The sequence below is a fragment of the Mustela nigripes genome, chromosome 5 (assembly GCF_022355385.1).
Source record: "Mustela nigripes isolate SB6536 chromosome 5, MUSNIG.SB6536, whole genome shotgun sequence".
NCBI lineage: Eukaryota > Metazoa > Chordata > Mammalia > Carnivora > Mustelidae > Mustela > Mustela nigripes.
The window spans coordinates 33,378,072-33,400,151 of NC_081561.1; the positions used below are offsets into that span (position 1 = coordinate 33,378,072).

Consider the following 22,080-nt stretch of genomic DNA (forward strand, 5'->3'; position numbering starts at 1 on the left):
TACAAAACTTTTTAGAAAACATCATTCTCGGGGCGCCTGGGTGGCTCAGTGGGTTAAGCCGCTGCCTTCGGCTCAGGTCATGATCTCGGGGTCCTGGGATCGAGTCCCGTATCGGGCTCTCTGCTCAGCGGGGAGCCTGCTTCTCTCTCTCTCTCTCTCTCTCTCTCTGCCAGCCTCTCTACCTACCTGTGATCTCTCTGTCAAATAAATAAATAAAATCTTAAAAAAAAAAAAAAAGAAAACATCATTCTCTTGATTTAAACTTGAAGACACCTGGAAGAATTTGGAGGCAGTATGTGCTGTGATTAAGATCATGCATGGTCCTGAGAGCAGACAGTTTTCAATTCAATCCTTGACATTACCACTCTTAACCTTGAGCAGGTTACATATCCTTGTTCAGTCTCTCTTTCCTTGTCAATGAAATGGGAAAGCTAATGGGACTTAACCTTACAGAGTTGTTAGGAAGAGACCATGAGACACAGGCATCAGGAAAAGAGCTCTGCACAGAATAAGCACTGACTACATCTAGTTACGGTTTGTTCAGTGTGGAACATTTCTTGCAAGAGAATTGCCTTTATGAAACATTTCAGAAAGTCTGGTTTTTTCTTTAAGTTATGTTTAGAGTCTGCCCTTTCCTCAAGGTAGTATAATTGTACAAACTTTAAAAATATGAAATGCTAAAATCTTAATTTCACATCTAGGCCAAGTTCTGTTGATCTTTGTGAAATTGGGAACTGACCCTATCATCCTAACAGGGAAATTATGAAACAGAAAAAAAAAATTCAGTTCCTCTCTGAGGAAAGAAAGTAATACTACAGTGTGTTTGTGTGTGTGTGTGTGTGTGTGTGTGTAGAGGTCATACACATTTTTATTTACACAACACATTAATAGTAGATTTAAATTGACTAGCCTGGTTTCTTTCCCTCCAAATTTATAAAAAATCAAAATAGAAATGAAATGAAATCAGCATTTTTCATAGCTCGCTGGTATACATTATGATTCAGCCTCAGGAATGAGTAGTGATTCTTACACAACAGATAAAACCTAACCTGCTTTTTAAAAATTCAGCCATTTTAGTACTGATCTGGTTTTTATGTTCCCATAGCTGTGTAATACAGTAATGAGTGGGTAAAAGGTATTGCATCTAGAATATCTGTGGTGAACCTGTTGGACTTGAATATAATTGTTCCCTAATCTGACCACGTAGGATTAATAAGGAGCACCACACCTGTGAGGAGAGGTTCTGGAATGCCCCATCTTGCTTATAGATAATGTTCCTCCGTCCTTTAAAGTAAATGCAGGAATATTGTCCGTGAACAGTATCCTTTTGCCAGGGAATCCTGAAAAAGGAGAATTATAATTTGAAAATTTAAAGGTACTACTTTAGAATCTACAACTTGGTTTATAAAGAGGTGATAATATAATGATAAATTTCAAAATCCAAGATACTTTATCATGGCAATGCATTTAGTAGCACTGTATAGGTCTCAAGTAATAATACTTTAAAAAAACTGATACTGATAATAACATACATCATTCTAATTTTCATCTTCGCTTTTTTCTTTTCTCTTTAACTAACATCAAGTAGGAGGGAGTATAGAAGTTTTTAGGAAAATAGATGGTAAGTGGTAAAGTTAGAATAGGGGTGTTAAAAATGAGCCCCCCACCATGAGTAGTTATGTTTTTAGCTCTCACTGTGGTACTTAGTAGGTAGCTATCTTATTTTATTTTATTCATCATGATAACTGTACTCTTTAATCCCCATCACCTGTTTCACCCATCACTCCATTCACCTCTTGTCTGATTTGTGTAGTTCAGTTTGTTCTCTGTTGTTAAGTCTGTTTCTTTGTTCATCTGTCTTTCTTTATTTTCCCCTCTTTGTTCATTTGTTTTCTTTCTTATGTTCTACATATGAGTGAGATCATATGGTATTTGTCTTTGACTTATTTCACTTAGCATTAGACTCTCTAGCTCTATCCATATTGTTCAAATGGCAAGATTTCATTCTTTTTTATGGCTGAATAATATTCCATTATATATATATTATATATATTTTACATATATATATAACATCTTCATTCATCTATCAGTGGACACTTGGGCTGCTTCCATAGTTTGGCTATTATAAATAGTGCTGCAGTAAATATAAGGGTGCATGTATCCCTTTGAATTAGTGTTGTACTTTGGTGATAAATACCCGATAGTGTGATTACTGGGTTGTAGAGCAGTTCTATTTCTAATTTTTGAGGAACCTCCATACCATTTTCCACAGCAGCTGCCCATTTTGCATTCCTGCCAGCGGTGCAAGAGGGTTCCTTTTTCTCCACATCCTTGCCAACATTGGTTGTTTCTTGTGTTTTTATTTTATTTATTTTTTATTTTAAAAAAGATTTTTATTTATTTATTTATTTGAGAGAGAGAACATGCAGACTCCCTGCTGAGCAGGGAGCCCAATGCAGGTCTCAATCCCAGGACTCCAGGATTCACCTGAGCCCAAGGCAGATGTTCAACCGATTGAGATACCCAGGTGCCCACTTGTGTTTTTAACTGTTGCCATTCTGAAAATACAAAAATTGTAGTTTTGATTTTGCATTTTTCTGATGATGAGTAATGTTAAGCATCTTTTCATGTGTCTGTTGACCACTGTATGTCTTCTTTGGAGAAATGTCTTGTTCATGTCTTCTGCCCATTTCTTAATTGGATTATTTATTTTTTGGATATTGAGTTGTATCAGTTTATGTATTTTATTTTATTTTTTAAAAGATTTTATTTATTTATTTGAGAGAGAGAGACACAGTGAGAGATGGAACACAAGAAGCAGGCTCCCCGATGAGCAGGGAGCCCGATTCAGGCATCGATCCCAAGACCTGGGGTCATAACCTGAGCTAAAGGCAGATGCTTAATGACTGAGCCACCCGGGTGGCCCTCAGTTTATATATTTTAGATACTAATCCTATATCAGATACGTCATTTCCAAATATCTTCTATTCAGTAGGTTGCCATATAGGAGTGGCCTTCTCTTAAAAACTTTTAGAAGTCTTATGAAGATAAGAACTTTCATAGGGGTTCTGGATTATTGTGTAACTCTCCCATTAATTTCTAGATATCTGGTGACCCATCTCATGGGTGCAGATCTGAACAACATTGTGAAATGTCAGAAGCTTACGGATGACCATGTTCAGTTCCTCATCTATCAGATTCTCCGAGGTCTCAAGGTATAGTCTTCCCTTCTTTATTCCAAGGCTTAAGAAAAGGAAGAAAAAAAAACCTTTCCTATGGAAAATTTCAAACACTCATAAAATCACAAGTATAATCCTAGTGTAATGAACCCCTTTATTTACTCAATGACCACAGTTACCAACATATGGTCAATCTTGTTTCTTTTGTATTTCACAATTCCTGGATTATTTTAAGGCAAGTCCAGACATAATGTCATTCCACCCATAGATATTTCAGTATGTATGTCCAAGAGCTCAGGACTTCATTCTTATATCTAAAGAGTAGTAATAATTTCTTGATACAATCTAATATCTGGTCAGTGTTGTTGAAACTTTAAAAACCTCCTCAGGTTTATTTATGGGAGGGGCAGGGAAGTAATGTTTTAAAATTAAGCCACCTTTGACTTTTAGCAGCTTTGAATCCTAGCTGAGCTCCACAGCACTGACCAGAAAACAGGTTGAAAATTCCGTTTAACTCCTGTGAATAGAGTTGATGGTATAGAAATCATAGTTTTGATAAATGTACAGATTACTGTTAATTAACTTGTTCTCATTTCTAATCCCATTATTTAATACTAGCAGTTCTTACTGGTTCATGAAAATATACCTCAACTATGTCATATGACTGTAAGGGGTTGGAGATAATTTTTTGATTAACCTACTTTTTTCTCTTTCACAGTATATCCATTCAGCGGACATAATTCACAGGGTAATGTATTGTGATTTTGATTAAATTATTTGGGGAGGAGGGGATACTGAAGTAGAGACGACTGGCATTCAGCCAAGATCCTAATCCAAACTTAATTTAGCCATGGAAGTATTGATTGATTGTAACTTTGCTCTAGGTTTAAACCAATTAAAGAAAGAAAATGTATTGTTTTTAGTTACTTAAGGCTAATTAGGATTAGCCAGTGATTATGGATGGAGATCATTGATAGCTGGGTAGTCTTACATTTATGTTTGGATCTTCATCATTACCTGTAGGAAAAAAACCTACCATATATCATAAAGTTGATCATGTCCTCTCTGTACTTGCTTCCTAGGACCTAAAACCTAGTAATCTAGCTGTGAACGAAGACTGTGAGCTGAAGGTGAGATGAAGAGAGACTGGTAATTGTTTGTTTCAGCATGTAATTATATGTTTGACGAGCCAGGCAGACTAATGGAACAGATGGGTTTGTAAAACCATGACTTTTTATCCGAAAATTCATTCCTTAGGAATATCAGATTTTGAAGTTTGAACCATAGACTTAGTAAGTTTTAGTTTACAGGACATTGAAGATGGCATCCGATGTCTTGTTTTCATTCTAAAATAAAGTTGCTGGAAATTTAATATGTTAGTTATAATAAAGGAAAATTATAGTCTGAATATCAAGTAAGCAGTCCTGGAGAGATAATTACTAGATCAGTTTCCTGAGAGAAAAAGGGCAAAAGCCACTCATCAAAATAATTCAGATAGGAGATAGGTAGTCTATAGAGAGCAAGCAGTTCTGGAATTTTTTTTTCTTATCTTTAATTTTTAAACGTAATTAAATATAATAAAATGCATCATTTTAAGGGTATGTTTGACAAAATTTTGATATCCATTTAACCACCAACACAATTAAAATAAAGAACAGTTTGTCACTTCAGATAGTTGCCTTGTACTCCTTCCTAGCCAGCACCCTCCCCCGCCCAGGCCTCCACTACCCCTAACCCGGCTTCAGACAACCACTGATCTGCTTGCTGACACTATAGAATAGATACACTTTTCATGGAATTTCATATAAGTGGAATCATACAGAATTTGTGTGTGTTTGTCTAACTTAGGCTTAGTATAATATTTTTTAAGTCTCTCTGTGTTGTATCAGTAGTTCATTCCTTTTTGTTGCTGAGTAGTATTCATTTTATGAATTTGCCACAATTTGTTTATCCGTCCACCTGTTAGACATCTTCAATTCTAGTTTGGGGCTGTGCACAGCTGCTTTGAATATTCATGCTCAAGCCTTTGGGTGGATGTATGCTTCCACTGCTCTTGGGTAAATCCCTAGGAGTAGCATTTTTTGCTTAGCTTTTTATAATTTTATTTTTTAAAGTTCTTGCTGTGTTTATCATGTGTTTTAAGCATGGACTAGGAAGTGTGTTTAGGAAAGTGCTATCTTGTTCTTCCTTTTCCAAGACACTAGAGCGTTCTCCCCTCCTGCTTTGTAAGTCTTAGGAGCTTGACTGTTCCAGTGCCTGATTTTTCTTCTCTCCCTTAGATCTTGGATTTTGGACTGGCCCGACATACAGATGATGAAATGACAGGCTATGTGGCCACCAGGTGGTACAGGGCTCCTGAGATCATGCTGAACTGGATGCATTACAACCAGACAGGTATTGGCTTTTGTTAGTTACTTAGGACCTTATTAGCACCATGTTGGTTGGGTGTATCTGGGATTCTCCGAAGTGGAGATGATGGGAATGGGAGAAAACATCTTTTGCTCCCCCCTCAGTGGTCCTTTTAAAGTCAACAGGAAATATTTCAGTTGCTTAGATAGAGAAAGTGGGGTTTTTATACACAGCTTTTGAACTTTGTGATTTAGCAGCTGGGTTTTTATTTATTTAGATTTCCAACATATTCTGTGAATACTTCTACCTGAAGACAGTGGGGTCATAATTTTAACTTCTCAACACTATTTTGGAGAATCTGCCATTTCTGCCAGTAAGAATCTCTGCCCCCTTTGTGAACAGTTTCTCTTGCCTTAAGTATGTTTTGACATCCCACCTATGTAGCTCTTTAGTGGGGTTAATAAGCTTACTGCTGTAAAGAAGAGTATGACTGTTGAACCTTGAATGTATTATATACTAATTTCAGCATTTCACCTCTAGTTACAGTTCTCTTTGTGGTCAAGTATGATAATAGTGATGTCGTATATCCTTTTCTCTTTACTTTTGCCAGTTGATATTTGGTCAGTGGGATGCATAATGGCCGAGCTGTTGACTGGAAGAACATTGTTTCCTGGTACAGACCGTATCCTTTTAAAAGTTTTGGATTCTTGTTTCTTATCTGTATTCCAGTGTCCATGGGAGTATATTGCTTTTACCTATCTCTAGGGAAGGCTCTCAGTTACTTGTTTAAATAGTTCAGATACATGTTATGAGATCTGCCCTCTGGCTGAGTATTTCGCCTTGTCAAGAAAGAGGCTTCAATTTACTTGTGCGCGTTGGAAAAATTCCTCATAAGCTGGGGAACTCTTTACATTTCTCACATGTCATCTTTTTGCAGTGAGTCGCTTATTGTATTAATTTAAAAGCAGTTCTGCAACCTGAGCGTATTCCTGAGAAGCTCCAGATCTCAATGACTGGTTTAGTCTGCTTGTACAACACTTAATGAGCACAAGGTACCCATTTACAAATCAGGGATATCTTTAGCTTTTATGTTTGGCTTACATGTTAAAAAGATTATTATTTGGTCCCTATGATACTGTACCTGCTGACTCTCTTTATGTTTGTTGTTTAACAACAAATAATAAAAACAAGAAGTGATAAAGTCGTCTGACCTTATCCATGTGCCTTTTTTTTTTTCCCAGCACAATTTTGTTTTTAGTCTAGAGTGTAGCCAAACCTTAATTTACTTCCAGACTATTATCTAGTTTATAGTTTTTCATGGCCCTTTTATTTTAGGTCCTTTCCTATCTGCTGCGTGTCCATTTCATGGTTTAGAAATAATACCAGCAAAATGTGGTTTGTTGGAACTCTCATTACTTTGATTGGGGAAAGCATTCAGGTGAGAAAGAATGTTGATTTATGTGTCTAGAATGAGGCTTGAAGATTTTTGTAAAATTCACCTGAGTAGCCCAGGAATGGGTTAGGTAGAGCTTTAAAGATGCTGCAGTTATGCTATGAATGTGATCTCTCATGCTTAGAGACCTGAAAGCGTAGAGACCTTAGCAAACTCACTGAGTTTATAAACCAGGACATCAGTTTACTTGCTTACGGTATACCTCTGTGGTGACTGTGATGTTCATGTTATCTATCCATGAGTTCTAACTATCTTCTGCTAGAGGAAATGTACTTTCCTAAGGAACTGAAAAACTTCTGCCCCCTCAGGCAAAGCTGTTTATATCCCTCTGAATATTTCTGCTTTGATACAGAGCTCTGTCTCCCTATACTTACTGCTTCTCATTCCCAGAGTCTTAGTTTTTTAAATACATAGTGTTTCTCCTTTGTCCTTTGCTTCATTCACCTTATGTCTTCGTCTTAGAATTGTGGTATATACGTTACAGTCCAGGCTAAGAGAATTAGGGAAATTTTGTAATTCCTCCTTTCCTCAGGTACGTATCTCAGAGTCTCATCCTTTAGGCTGTCTTGCCAAGCTTACTACTGTGATGCATTGCTCTATTGCCCTCTCCCCTCGTCTCCTTTATTATCTCTGTCTCTGTCTGTCTTCAGTCGGCTGCAGACTCTTCTGCCTACATAGATAACCAGAGTGGTGGAAAGCAAGAGAGACAGCAGGGTGTACTAGTTGAGAGCACATAGTCAGGAATGAGACTTCTGGGTGTATATCCTGCCTCTTTTGCCCCCAGCTGCATGACTGTGAGCACATTTTCTAACCTCTGTCTCCTGGTTTCCTTAACCATAAAATGTTAAATGTATATACCTCGCAAGGTGGCTGTGAGAATCCAGTGAGATAGTGTCTGGAAGGTTCTTAGAGCCTGCCAGGAAATGTTAGCCATCATCTTCATTAGTGACTTTTGGGAAATAGTTTTTCCCTTTACCTTCCCACTCTGTTGTCTACCTATGAATCATTAAAGGTTAATTTTTGTTTGTTTTATTTATATTTCATGACAGGTAGTGAAGGATGGACCCCCTTGGCAGGCTGCTGATAGAAAGGTTTCAACGTAGTTGTGCCCTGTGGTTTTATCTACAGACAGCTGCCTGCCTCCTGATGCCTTGACTCTTTTAGAAATGCTGACTTTCATGCACACCTGACCTGGGTGGTTCAGTCGGTTAAGCATCTGAGTCTTGATTTCAGCTCAGGTTATGATCCCAGGTCTGTGAGATTGAGGCCCACATCAGGCTCTGTGTTGGCGTGGAGCTTATTAGAGATTCTCTCTCCCTCTCCCCCTGCCCACTGTCGCCCACCTTCCTGCTCTTGCACACGCACGCACACTCTCGAAAAAATAAAATAAAGGAAGGATAACTTTCTAAGAAGTGTTCTCTTGCTATGCATACTTCTTTTCCTTCTGTGAGCTTTAGATGGAAAACCTAGTATTACCCAACGACCCAGCAACTGCACTACTAGGTGTTTACACTAAAGATACAAATGTAGTGATCTGAAGGGGCACATGCACCCCAATGTTTATAGCAGCAATGTCCACAGTAGCCAAACTATGGAAAGAGCCTAGATGTCCATCAACAGATGAATGGAAAAGAAGATGTAGTGTATATATACACAATGGAATACTATGCAGCCATCAAAAGAAATGAAATCTGCCATTTACAACAATGTGGATGGAGCTAGAGGGTATTATGCTTAGTGCAATAAGTCAATCAGAGAAAGAATTATTGTATGATCTCTCTCATATGAGGAATTTAAGAGGCGGGGGGGGGTGATAGGGGGAAGGTAGGGAGAAATGAAACAAGATGGGACCAGGGAGGGAGATAAACCATAAGAGACTCTTAATCTCAGGAAACAAACCGAGGGTTGCTGGGGGGAGGGGGGCGGGAGGAAGGGATAGAGTGGCTGGGTGATGGGCATTGGGGAGGGTATGTACCATGGTGAGTGCTGTGAATTGTGTAAGACTGATGGTTCACAGGCCTATACCCCTGAAGCAAATAATACATTATATGTTAATAAAAAAAGAAGAAAAGAAAACCTATCATTTAGATTTTTTACCATGAGCTTTTTTTTTTTTTAATGCATGCAAATTCTTTTCAAAATTCTTATATTAGTAATACACCATTTCTTTTCTGCTTGGCTCTTTTTGAAACAGATATTCTCCTGGATCCTAAAAATCAAATTCAAAGGATTTGTATTTGAAATATACATAACCCCCGTCTTGTCAGTTGCCATCTGTTGGAATGTAGCTTTGGGCCTGACAAGGAAGGAGGAAAGTGCTATTATTTTTTTTTTCCTCGCCTGAAGTGTGCAATTGCTTATAGACTAGCAGAGTGGTTCTCAACTCCTGTTTTTCATCAGAATACTTTAGAGAGCTTTTAGAAACTCCAAATGCCTGGGCACTGCCCCAGAGACTCAGCTTTATTTGGTGTGTGGGCCAAAGCACAGGCTTTGACATATTTTTTTAAGTCCCAGTTGATTCTGGAAGGTAGCAGGTACCAGAGTTTAACCCCACTGACCTTGACTTTCAAGCTTTTAGGCTGATCATAAAAAATTATTTAGTTAAGCAGTCTTTCTTCTTCTTCTTCTTCTTTTTTTTTTTTTAAAGATACCAATGAGATCAGAAAGTTAAGAATTTAGACTTACCTACTTGGGAGCCTAGAAGGATGTTAGAAAACCTCTAATTGAACCCCTTGTTTTTTATAGATGTGAGGAAGTCAAGACCCAGAGAAGATAGATCCCAAACTGTTATTTATAACTCAGGTCACAGTTTCTTTCCATTATTTTATTTGTTACCCTCTTCCCCTGATTTCCAGAACTTCTCTTCTTAAAACCTCCGGAGAGTGTGCTGGCCCCACCATGCTGCTTTTGCCCACAAAAGCGTGCAGCTACTGCTTATTTATGATTTTTATGTGCAACTGAATGCCGAGGGAACCTCTAGAGCATGCTCTTTGTTTGAGGGCAGTTTTCTCCCCGTTTTCCTCATTTATTAATGAGCTTGCATTTAGAACTAGTGTCTTTAGCTTCTAGATGAGCACTAGCTAATAGAATTTTCTGTGGTGTTGCAAATGTTTTATATTTGTGCTACACTGTGGTGGTTGGTAGCCACTAATCACATGTGGCTAGTGAGCACTTAAAATATGGCTAGTGAAACTTAGGAACTGATTAAACATATCTCTGCAGTAAAATGTATTAACATAATTTGCCATTTTAACTTTTTATTATTGTGGTAAAATGTGGCTAACACAAAATTTACCATCTTAACCATTTTTAAATATACAGTCCACTCGCACTAATTACATTCACAAAATTGTGCAGCCATCACCACTATCTTATTTCCAGAATGGTTCCATCCCTCCAAACTAGAACTTGGTACCCATTGAACAATAACTACCCCATTCTTCTTTCCCACAGCCTCTGGTTTCCTCTCTTCTATTTCCTGAATTTGCTTATTCTAGATATTTCTTATAAATGGAATCACACAATATTTGTTCTTGTATTTCTTGATTATTTCCCTTAGCCATGATGTTTTCAAGGTTCATCCGTGTTGTAGCATGTTATCAGAACTTCATTCCTTTTTATGGCTGAATACTATTCCATTGTATGTGTATGCCACATTTTGTTTATGTACTCATCTGTTCATTGACACCTGGGTTCTTTCCACCTTTGGCAATTGTGATTAGTGCTGCAGTGAACATTGGCATACAGTTGTTTGAGCCTCTGCTTTCAATTCTTTGCAATATGTACCTAGGAGTGGAATTGTTGGGTTGTTTGGTAATCCTCCTGTATTTAGTTTTTTGAGGAGCCACCAAACTGTTTTCCACAGTAGTTTCACCATTTTTGCCCACCGATGATGTATGAGCAATTTCTCCATATCTTCACCATCTTCACCAACACTTTTTCCCTCTTTTTCTGCCTCCCCTCCCCCTCCTTCTCCTCCTCCCTTTCTTTAAATTATAGCCATCCTCGTAGGTACAAAATGGTATCTCTTCGCGAATTTAATTTGTATTTACCTAAGGACCAGTAATGTTGAGCATCTTTTCCTGTGTTCATTGTCCATTTGTATATCTTCTGTGGAAGAATATCTGCTCAAGCCCATTACCCATCTTTTAATTGGATGGTCTTTTTATTGTTGAGTTTTTAGTTCTTTATATATTCTGGATGTTAAACCCTCATTAGATATATGATTTGCAAGTATTTTCTCCCCTTCTATGGGCTCTCTGTTCATTTTCTTGATAATGTCCTTTGATATACTAAGGTTTTGGGTTTTTTGAAGTTTCAATTTATTTTTTCTTCTGTTGCTCATGTCCTATCTAAGAATAGATTACCAAATTCAAGGTTGTAAATATTTGCTATGTTTCCTACTAAGAATTGTATGATTTTCTACTAAGATAAACTAAAAATATTTTCTGCTAAGAATTATCCCCTTTATTTAGGTCTTTGATCCATTTCAAGTTAATTTTTATATATACTGTCAAGTTAGAGTTTCAACTTTATTCTTTTGCATGTGGAAATCCAGTAGTCTCAGTACCATTTGTTGAAGACTTTCTTCTCCCTTCACTGAATGGGCCTGGCACTTCTGTTATAAGCTAATTCTATTCTGTTCATCTATATATAGCTATCCTTACAGGAGTTCCTCACTGTTGTGATTTCTGAAACTTTATATGGTAAGTTTTGAATTCAGGAATTGTGAATCCTTCAACTTTGTTCTCATTGTCAAGTGTTTTTGTTTTGGCTCTTCAGGGTCTTTTGTAATCCCATATGAATTTGAGGATGGACTTTTCTATTTCTGCAGAAAAGGCTATTGGAATTTTGATAGAGATTGTGTTGAATTTTTAGGTCACTTTGGGTATTACTGACATCTTAACAATATTAAGTCTTCCTATCCATGAACACCAGATGTCTTCCCATTTATTAGTTCTGAATTTCTTTCAGTAATGTTTTATAATTTTCATTGGACAAATCTTTCACCTTCATGGTTAATTTATTCCTAGATATTATTTTATTCTTCTAGAATAAAATATTGTAAATGAAATTGCTTTCTTTTTTCTTTTTGTTTTTCAATTTGTTTTTTTTTTTTAAGATTTTATTTATTTGAGAGAAAGAGAAAGTAGGAAGAAGTGGGTGGAGGGGGTAGAGGGAGAGGGAGAAACAGACTTCCCGCTGAGCAGGGAGCCTGATGCCGAGCTCGATCCAGGACTCTGTGATCATGACCCGAGCTGAAGGCAGGTGCTTAACTAACTGAACCACTGAGGCTCCCTTGAAATTGTTTTCTTAATTTCCTTTTCAGGCTGTTTATCGTTGGTGTATAGCAACACAACTAATTTTTGTTGATTTTGGGCACTGCATCTTTACTCAATTTGTTTACTAGCTCTAGAAGGTTTCTGGTAGATTCTTTGGTATTTTCTATACATAGGATTGTGTCCTCTGCAAATAGAGATGGTTTTCCTTCTCACTTTCCAGTTTTTCGGGCTGGAACTTCCAGTAGAGTATTGAATAGCACTGGTGAAGTGGGCATCCTTGTTTTCTTCTTATTTTAAAGGGAAAGCTTTCAGTCTTTCTCCACTGTCTATGATTTTAGCTGTGTATTTTTCATAAATGCTCTTTATCATGTTGAGGAGGTATCAGAGAAACTCAGGGAAGTTCCTTTGTGTTTATAGTTTTATGAGTGTTTTAAATCTGAGCTTCAAATTTATTAGATTTTATTTAGATTACATGTAAATTTAATCAATCATATGTGATTGGTATTGAATTAGATAGTGCAGTTTTAGATCTCTACTAGTCTTGTTTCTATTCTGCCTTTTTCTATTTTTGTGTGTGTGTGTGTGTGTGATTAGTGTCCTCCTTGGGAGATTCTTTTAGTAGAATCTTGTTCTAGTAGGTTGTTAATAATCCTTGGCTCTAGTAGGTTGTTCTAGTAAGTTGTTATTAATCCTTGAGTTCCCGTAAAGGTATAAGAAATACAAATTTTTGTCTTAGAGCTCATTATATGTTATTAGGTTAGAAACTTATTTCGTTCATGACTGTGTAGAACCCTTCTTCCATCTAGCTCAAAAACAGTATTATTTATTTAAAGAATGAAGCCCTGCCTTGTAAGCTTCGTTGACTAGGTATAGCAAGTGGACACCGCTGGCAGAAGTTCATATTTAGAAGAGAGTGAGGATACAGAATCTCTGTTCAGGTTTATTGCTAACTTATTTCAGACGCCATTGTTTTGAGAAGCGTGACCAGTTAGAAAATAGTTTTACTAACACTTAATAGTCTATAGCCTAAAGGAAGAGAGAAAATGAATTTCACAGCTAGTTCTGTTACCCACCAAATACTGTTTTCTCTTCCAGAGATCACAGCATTTGCTTGCTGTGGTTTTCCTTTCTAGGTGATCACATGAATTTCCCAAATGTGTAAATGTGTAAAATGTGTTTTTTCCTTCTTTTGTTTTAATAGAAGTGGTACTCTTAAGATATTAACTAGAGGACAGTGGGAATCCACTTGTCATTAGCTGCTGCCTATGCCATATGAATTTCATTAGTGTATTAAATTTGCTCCTTGATTCTGCTTTATTCATTTCTTCTTTTGATTTTTGCAAACACTTTATGAAATACTTATAAAAAGACAAAGAATAATATAATGAACACCAGTGTTCATAGCTCCCAGATCATGAGATAAAACATGCTAATAGAGCTAAAAACTTCTGGTGTACCCCTTCCTATCACATCGACTCCTCGCTTGTAGTTACTGGTTTCAAACATTATCTCATTTTTTTAAAATGACATTTTGGGGGGGGCACCTGGGTGGATCAGTGGATTAAAGCCTCTGCCTTCAGCTCAGGTCATGATCCCAGGGTCCTGGGATTGAGCCCCACATCGGGCTCTGGGCTCAACAGGGAGCCTGCTTCCCTTCCTCTCTCTCTCTGCCTGCCTCTCTGCCTACTTGTGATCTCTGTCTGTCAAATAAATAAATAAAATCTTTTAAAAAAAAAGACTTTTTATTTTTATTTTTTTTTAAGTAGGCTCTACTCCCAGTATGGGGCTCAAACTCACAATCCTGAGTTCAAGAGTTGCATGCTTTACCAGCTAAGGGAGCCACTGAGGCATCCTTGTTTTCTCTTTGTTTATTTACTTATTTTAGTGGGGGAGGGCCAGAGGGAGAGAGAGAGCCTCAAGCAGACCCCCCATCAAGCACAGAGCTTGACGCAGGGCTTGATCTCAAGACCCTGAGATCATGACCTGAGCTGAAGCCAAGAGTCAGTGCTCATCCAGCTGAGCCACCCAGGTGTCCCTGTTCTCTCTCATTTAAAAAAAGTAGTTTCACTTTAGACACTGAAAGCAAGTATACTAATAAATGTTGAAGAAGAGAAATATTTCACTAGATTATTTGCCTTTTCTTGTCCCGACTTGAAAAATACAGAATTTTTTTTCCCCAGGAAAGGTTGGAATTTTCCTAAGGTACCTAGAGTAGAGTGTCTTAGGAATTTATGTGTGACAGTGAAAGTGACTATTTTGACAACCAAGAAGAAGAGAAAGTAGGCCGAGTCTTATAGTCCATCCCGTCACCAGGAGGATCTCCCACCCTCCAAACACGGATGTTCTGGGTTTGTATGGGTCTTGTCTCATTGAAAATCGCAGCTCACACACAGTGGTCACTGCAGGGGTCCTGCCACTGATTCTCGTCCTCATCTTCAACTCTCCGGCCTGTGGACGCTTTCTCAGAGTTGCCTAGAACACTTAGAAGTGAAGAGAACAGTCCTCTCTCATTTTCCCTGTGTTTACCCTAGTCCCCTTAGGTTGATTTCCCTAACTGTTCGTTCTCCCTTTTACTTTTATGACAGAGAGCCTAAGAAAAGGCTTTGGCCTCAGCGGTTGTTTCAGAAAGGACCAGGAGATCTGGGATTTAAATTCTAATAGTTCGATGATGACCAATAAAACACATTTTACCTAATAGTGAAAATTTCTTCTGTCTAGGGAAAAAAGGGGGTTAAACCAATTATGAAGGATGACTTGTGGAAATAACTAATTGTCATAATGTGAATTTTGCTTTGCTCTGCTGATGCAGCTTCTTGAAGCGCCTTCTGGCCTTAACTGCCTGGACCAATGCTAGTGGCCTTACAGTAGCCGGTACTATTGGAAGACTGACCTGTATTTCAGTGGATTTGCCAGCTCTTGGAGAACCTATGGTGATTTCTTCCGGGGTCTGCATGCTTTGACTTCCTTCATGCAAGTGCTTTTAGCTTCTGAGTAGATTTCTATTTTGCATTGTGTGTTTACTAATCTGAGTATTGGCTATCATGCTGAAACAGCTGTCTTTGTCCATGACCCTTACACACTCGTGGCCCTCTGTTTGTATACTCTCTATGATGTAAACACTTCAGATGGCGTGTTCAAAACTTTGTTAGGCCTGATATTAAATGAAACAACTTTTCTTATCTTTTTATCTAGTTAGACTTCCATAGAGTATGGTCCTTATAGGTTTTGAGGGCAAGGCAGAGGGGTGGAGTGGAGTTAAAAAGGCACATTACAGCAGGTCTTTTCAGGCCAACCAGTGTTTATCAAACTACCCTGTGGAAGGTTCTAGAGACAAAATAGCAGCTGTTCCCCAAAACAGAATGATCATACTCAGTGGAAAGTGAGTTCTAGGAGTTAGGAACTCCTAGGTAGGAACAAATGCCTACTCTCTGGTTACAGAATAAGACAGAGTGAAAAGAGAATAGAGGTATAGATAAGTTATTGAGAGAAGCAGAGATTAATTCGAACCTAAGATATCTAGAAAGACTTCATGGCAGAGTCCTTGTTGAGTAGGACTTTGAAAAAGAAATAAGAAAAGGCTTGGTAGGAAGGGAGAGTGGACAGTATTTCTGTTTATGACTTGGGTGTTTAAGAAGCTGGAAGCTGAGCAGTGGCTAGAATATTTGGTGTGGATTGAAGCATTGAGTGCATTAAGGAGTAATAGTCTGAGGCAGAGTCAGAAAAGAAGCTTGAAGCCAAAGCCAGGAGGGCCTTGAGGCGCTGAGGAATTGCAGCTTTGTTCTTCACACTTGTGATTGTCTCCTGCTGGCAGAAGCAAGAGAGAGAGGTAGGGCCCCCAGCTCATTGCTGTAATGAGCACTGCGGGAGTAGTGGGCGTGGCCTACTCTTCATGTATGTTGAAGTGAAGTTGGGGCAATAAAGAAACTCAGCCCAGAGTCTTCGGTCATCCCTGCCAAGTAAAACTTGACTCTCATCTCAGTAGCTAGGAGTTTCCTGAATGAGGGTACCTATCTCAACAGCTTTATTTCTAGAGACTGCTTTTGATTGTCAGACTACCTGTTTGAGAGTTGAAGTAGTTTTTGGTTTCAGTAGTCAGTAGTCAGTTTTCATATATGATATGCTTTGTGATGTGGGATAACTACCCACTTCATTTTGTTCCTGAAGAGCATGAGGGGACTTAACACTTATGGAATCATTTTAAATGGGCAAAGGGGATCCTGTACTAAATTCAACTGTTGTATAATTTGATTATTTTAGAGCATACAGTAATCATCTGCCCTCCCTACTCTGTTTGCATTAATGCATGCTTTAGATATTTTTTCTTGTCAGCACTTTGAACGAAGAGTCAAATTTTAAATATTGAAATTTCAAATATTGAAAAATTTTTTTCAAATACTGAAATTTTAACCTCCAGAACACACTAATTTTTGCCATTTGCAGATGATGAAATTCTCCACTATTCTTAATTTAGAAATAATTTGTGTGAGTGGACTTGTTTCTAATTTATCCTTGTTTTCTATAGAGCTCAAGTTACTTGGGTCTAGGATGGGGTTGGACAAACCTTTTCTTAAAAGAGCCAGATAGTAAATCTTTTAGGGTTTGGGGACCTTGTGATTTCTGTTGTAACTGCTCAGTTCTGCTGTGTAGGGTGAAAGCAGTGCGTGAATGAATGGGCATGGCTGTGTTCCAATAAAAGATTATTTTCAAAACAGGCAGCAGGCTGGGGTTTGCTGACTCCTGTCTAGAATTTTCTTCCATTTCAGTCAGTTTCATCTGGGAGGGAAAAAGAGAACAGGGCAAGATGCCAGTGATATTGCATAAGTAATTCCTGTAACTTAAGCAACTAGAGTTTGCGGAGGCCATTATTTTTAAGTTACACCATATTACCTTTATATGTGTAATCATAAGCAGAAGTCTTCTCTTCCATCCTCCCTTCCATCCTGCTCCACCTTCTCCTCAAGTCTTCTGAGTGCCCACCATGTAGCAGATGGCCAGCAAAGCGCTGGGGATAGATAGGTGGCCCCTGCCCTCGGGAGGTAACAGAAAGCAAACAAAGTAACTCTAGATTGTGAGAAGCACTTTGATGTTGGAAAGCATTGTGTTGTGGTAGAGAATACCGGGAAGAGGGGGCTTCCGTATTTAGAGTGTTGGGGGAGGCCTGTCTGAAGAAGTGAAGTTGAAGCTGAGACCTGAAGTTGAGAAGGACCTGAGAGGTGAAGAAGCTTGACAGGATTGCTGACGGGATTTGTGACGGGCATCAGAAGACAGCCCTCCTCCCCTCCTTTTCCTCTGAATGTCGGTATCGACATGGAGATAAACTGCTCTCATTTTCACAGGGAATATGAAAAGCTATTTTATATGACTTTTTCCCTCCCCTTTAACTTCCTTTTTAGGCAAGGCTAAAGGCAGTAAGAACAAATGCAAAGTTTTTGGCCTCTGGTTAATACATGCACATACACTTTGAGTGTGTATGGAAGAGTTGGCTACCAGAATAAAGGTCTGGACACTGTAGCCTGTTGCTCAGAGCCTGGGGGTTGTGTGAGCTTTGTCACCGCACTTGTGAGGTGGAAACCTCTGGAGTCCTGCTTCATCATGGCGCTCCCGGAACACGTGCCCGTGCGGTGGGCGAGTGGCGCCCTCTGCTGGCCGACCGTCGCTCACTGCACTTCTCTGCCGGGGGAAGCCCTGTAGAGAGTTTTTCTAGAGGGCTCGCTCAAGAGGTTAGGCTCTGGGATAGTCAAGGGTCCTGTCATATTAGGAGCTCCTTAGCTTAAACCGTCGGGGAGTATACACAGGTGGCCCTGGCTGGCCCTCGCTCCTGTGCTCTGCTGCTTTTTTCTTGTTTGTAGCACTCTGCTTACCAGTGCTCTTCGCTTAACTGGCTACTTACTAATGCTTTGGTGGAAGGTGAGGAGGTCGGTGTGGACTGAGTGAAGCTTTTGTGTTTGCACCTGCTGTCTTCAGCAGCTAAGTACCCAGCTAAAGTCACTTTGCTTTATTGACCAGAGACGTTGACAGATCCACAAAATGAATATATATTGGATATGTGTGTGGTGCCGTTCTGAGTCTTTGTACAGGAGGAGCGTGTTCCACTTGGAGTGACCGTCCCGCAGAAGCCTTGATCTAGACGAATTCACCATTTTTGCCTGGTTTGGGGTTTTTACTTTTTGTTATTGGGGTATTTTGTTTGTTTTGTTTTGTTTGTTGTCGTTTGTTTTTTATTTTTATTTTGTCCCAACATTTTCCTTTATAGTCCACCATTAGATATTGATCAGTTGAAGCTCATTTTAAGACTCGTTGGAACCCCAGGGGCTGATCTTTTGAAGAAAATCTCCTCAGAGTCTGTGAGTTGATGCTTTGATTGTAATTATCTGCCCTGTTGGGAGCCTCTGCCACTTGCCTTCCATCAATCTGTACTTTGCCCCGGGTATGTTTGTAAGCATGTGTGCCCTTTTGTGCTGACTTCCCGGATGAGGGTGTGTGTGTGTGTGTGTGTGTACACGTGCACTCGTCTGCCCCCATGCATGAGTGTGTTTTGTTCTCTATTGGAGTATGTACTTAGATCATGAGAGCTTGTATTGGGCAGTAGAATCCCAGTAAATGATTTGTGATTCTAACTCATTCCAAGAGATTAAAGGAAAATATGCCTCTGTTATCAAGCCCTGACATCATCTTTCTCAGAAGTTTCACATATACTTGAGTTCTTTTTAGTTTTCATTTAGTGTGTGTTCTCAGAGCATGAACTTTACCACGTATTAGTCTAGCTTCACTACAAGAATGAAGTGTGCATTGTGTCCATGCTACTGCCCTTTTCCAGAAGTTACTGCTTTTTACTGTTTTAGAATAGACAATGCACAACATCTTGTAAAAGTTGTCTATTCCCAGCAGGGGCACTTCTCCACCCTATCTCCAGACCAGTCCTGATACCTCACATCCATTGGAGTAGACTTGTAGTAAATCCTTCCTCCCACAGCCTGCCTTTGTCATTACAAGTTGAATAACCTGAGAAAAAGGTTTGGAGCTAATGCCTTCCTTGCTCTAAGCAGGGATCTAGAGAGAAGCCATGGGAATGTGACTCTGGCTTACTTTGGCTCCAATTTTCTGCTGTTGGTCATTTTCTGGAGCCAGAGACAAGAGAGAAATCATGAAAGCTCAGCCGTTCTCCCTTTTCCCCTCTGTCTGCTGCCAGGCAGTTGACTAAAAGGGAAAAAGAGCTGTGGAGCCAAGCTCCAGTTGTGCCTTCCTGAATTCTCCTCTCACCATTCTGACTGAAGGGGTCCCTTTGCCCAGTTGGAAGGACTCCTGGGTAGCTTGAGGCAGGCTTGAGCAGGTGAGTTTGAATGGTTCGTGATCCCCCTTATAACATAAAGAACATCTCCCTTATTAGCATAAAGAATATTGTCATCTGGTATGTTTCTGGTACATTAAAAGACCATGCATTAAAAGACCACAAAGCCCAGTGTATTTATGAATTTCCACTTGGTGGGATGTAAGAGACTGTGCTGGCTCTATTATTTTGTTTCATTTATTTATTTAAGATGAAGAAGGAAAAGCACAGAAAAGCTGTGACTTGCCTGAGTCATGCACTGAGTCATTTGGCAGAGACAGCTGAGCATCTCAGATGTTCTGATAACATGATCTCTAAACTTTAATCTCATGCGATTGCACACTATTTTGAAAGTTATTGTTGGAGTTACCAGTGTGTCAACCCAAAGGAGTGTTTTCTTTTGCTTTATGAAATGCAGAAGCTGGGTAGATTGAATCAAAGAAGATAAGGAATGTTCCTTAGAGAAGATGGTACTTTCTTGTTTTAAATGCATGTGCTGATGAGAAAGACTGGTAATACAGAAGACATGGAGGCAAGGCAGTGGGGGTGAGAGGAGATTCAGTTTATTTACCAATCATACAAATGAGACTAAGACAGTAAATTCATTCCCTGTCTGGGAATGGCCACTAGCAGCTCCTTCTCAGTCCCCTCTCCCACACCCAACCATTGGCCCTGTAGATATGTGCTATTAGTCACAAGAAGTTCTAAGAGGAAAAGCATGGATAATGTGGTATTTACCTATTATTAATCCATCATTTATTTTTAAGAAAGAAACAACATCAGGTGCCCAACCTAATGAGATACCGTTATCTTATGTGATAAAGGGCACATCATACATTTAAACAGCTCTAGAGTTGGGCATAATAAAATGGGCTGTCAGAATATAGAATGTACTCCAACAATGAATATAGGAATAAGAAAGGTTTTTTGTTTTTGTTTTTTGGGGTTTTTTTCCCTACATGGTTATGGCAAGTGGATAAAAGGGGTTTAAATGGTAGACAAGATTAGTTTGGTGGTAGTAATACTGCCCAAGTACCAGTTTATCTTAAAAGCACATGGTGTGTGGGGGACACATGGTGTGTAAATAACAAAGCCAGGTGAGTAAAATTGTTTAAGGATTTTAAAAATCAAAAGAAAAATTCATTAGTGAAGGAATGGAATAAAAGCAAGCCAATCGCTATTTTCATTACTCCTGAAAAGTAGTGATGCCATCATTCTTTTTCTTTTCAAATTTCTATTTAAATTCTAGCTAGTTAACGTACAGATGCCATCATTTATCTAGAAATCCAATCAATAAACAGTAGGACATTGTAAGAAAATGCAATAATGGATGCACTGATTGAGAACAAATTGGGATATGCTATGAGAAAGGGGATAAATAGGTTGTGGCAGCTAAGGAGAGGCCTGTTTCGGTTAGTGACCCAGAACCTATAGTAATCAATGAGAGAACAACAACAACAAAATCATATTAAGCAAGCAAAAGCCCTTTCACTGACTCCCATTTTTCTCTAGAAATATATTTTTCCTAGCTTCCTAATAGGAAGGGGATATAATAACCTATTTGACTAATGGAGACAAAAATAGAGAAATGCACCAGCCAAGTATTATTCCTAAGAGAGAGGAGAGAGGTGGCTGGATTCTAAGATTTTAAAATCCAACTGGTATTCTGCTATTGCTGGTTTACTTAGTGAGCCCCTTTTGTTGTATTGGCATTTAAAGTACTATTTTTTTAAGATTTTATTTATTTATTTGACAGAGAGAGATCACAGTACACAGAGAGGCAGGCAGAGAGAGAGAGAGGGAAGCAGGCTCCCAGAGAGCCTGATGCGGGACTCGATCCCAGGACCCCGAGATCATGACCTGAGCCGAAGGCAGCGGCTTAACCCACTGAGCCACCCAGGCATGTAATTTGTTTCGAGGTAAATCTAAACTTTGTTGAGGGAATGTTAAAAGGGCTTCATGCCACCTTTTGAATTTGCTACCTCTGACTTTGGGCATAAGGACTGGGAAAGGCAGGTTGGAGCGCAGGGTCCTAGCTCTGTCCTGCCGGCCAGCCAGCCAGCCAGGTATATTTGTAGTCCTCTGACCATGAGAGAATTTGAGGTCAAGAGAATGAGTTAACATGAAAAATTACTGAAGGAAGCCACAAAGAAGTGTGATTGCCTGACCAGGGTGCTCCTTGAAGTTGCTGCTACAACCGGAGGAGGGAATTAATAGTTTAAGAAGAAAGGGAATATAGAAAGATTTTAATTGAGTTGCATTGATTTTTAAAAATCCCATCAGTGCTCCTTTAATAGGAACTTATGATAAACCAACAGTTAATATAACATTTTGGGGGAGGGGGAATTGCGTTCAAGTTGGTGGGGCAGCAAGAAGAGAGAAGTGTGGAATACCGTTTCCTTACGTGCCTGTACATACGGAAGACCTAGCAGTTTCCTCCTGGTCAGATCACTGCAGAGCGTTTTGCAGACTTCCTCTCAGCTGTTTAAG

The 22,080-nt window shown here is 39.1% G+C and overlaps 1 protein-coding gene across 3 annotated transcripts in view; it reads left to right on the top strand.

Moving 5' to 3' along the window:
• MAPK14 (mitogen-activated protein kinase 14) overlaps positions 1-22,080 on the top strand; it is a 78,427-nt gene that overhangs the window by 46,457 nt on the left and 9,890 nt on the right. For 2 of the 3 annotated variants that reach the window (XM_059400127.1, XM_059400129.1), the window contains 6 exons: positions 3,104-3,215; positions 3,898-3,927; positions 4,262-4,309; positions 5,459-5,573; positions 6,139-6,210; positions 18,528-18,607. In XM_059400127.1, the coding sequence (XP_059256110.1) occupies positions 3,104-3,215; positions 3,898-3,927; positions 4,262-4,309; positions 5,459-5,573; positions 6,139-6,210; positions 18,528-18,607 (457 nt within the window). The remainder of the gene's footprint in view (positions 1-3,103; positions 3,216-3,897; positions 3,928-4,261; positions 4,310-5,458; positions 5,574-6,138; positions 6,211-18,527; positions 18,608-22,080) is intronic. The other variant, XM_059400128.1, reaches the window with a different exon arrangement.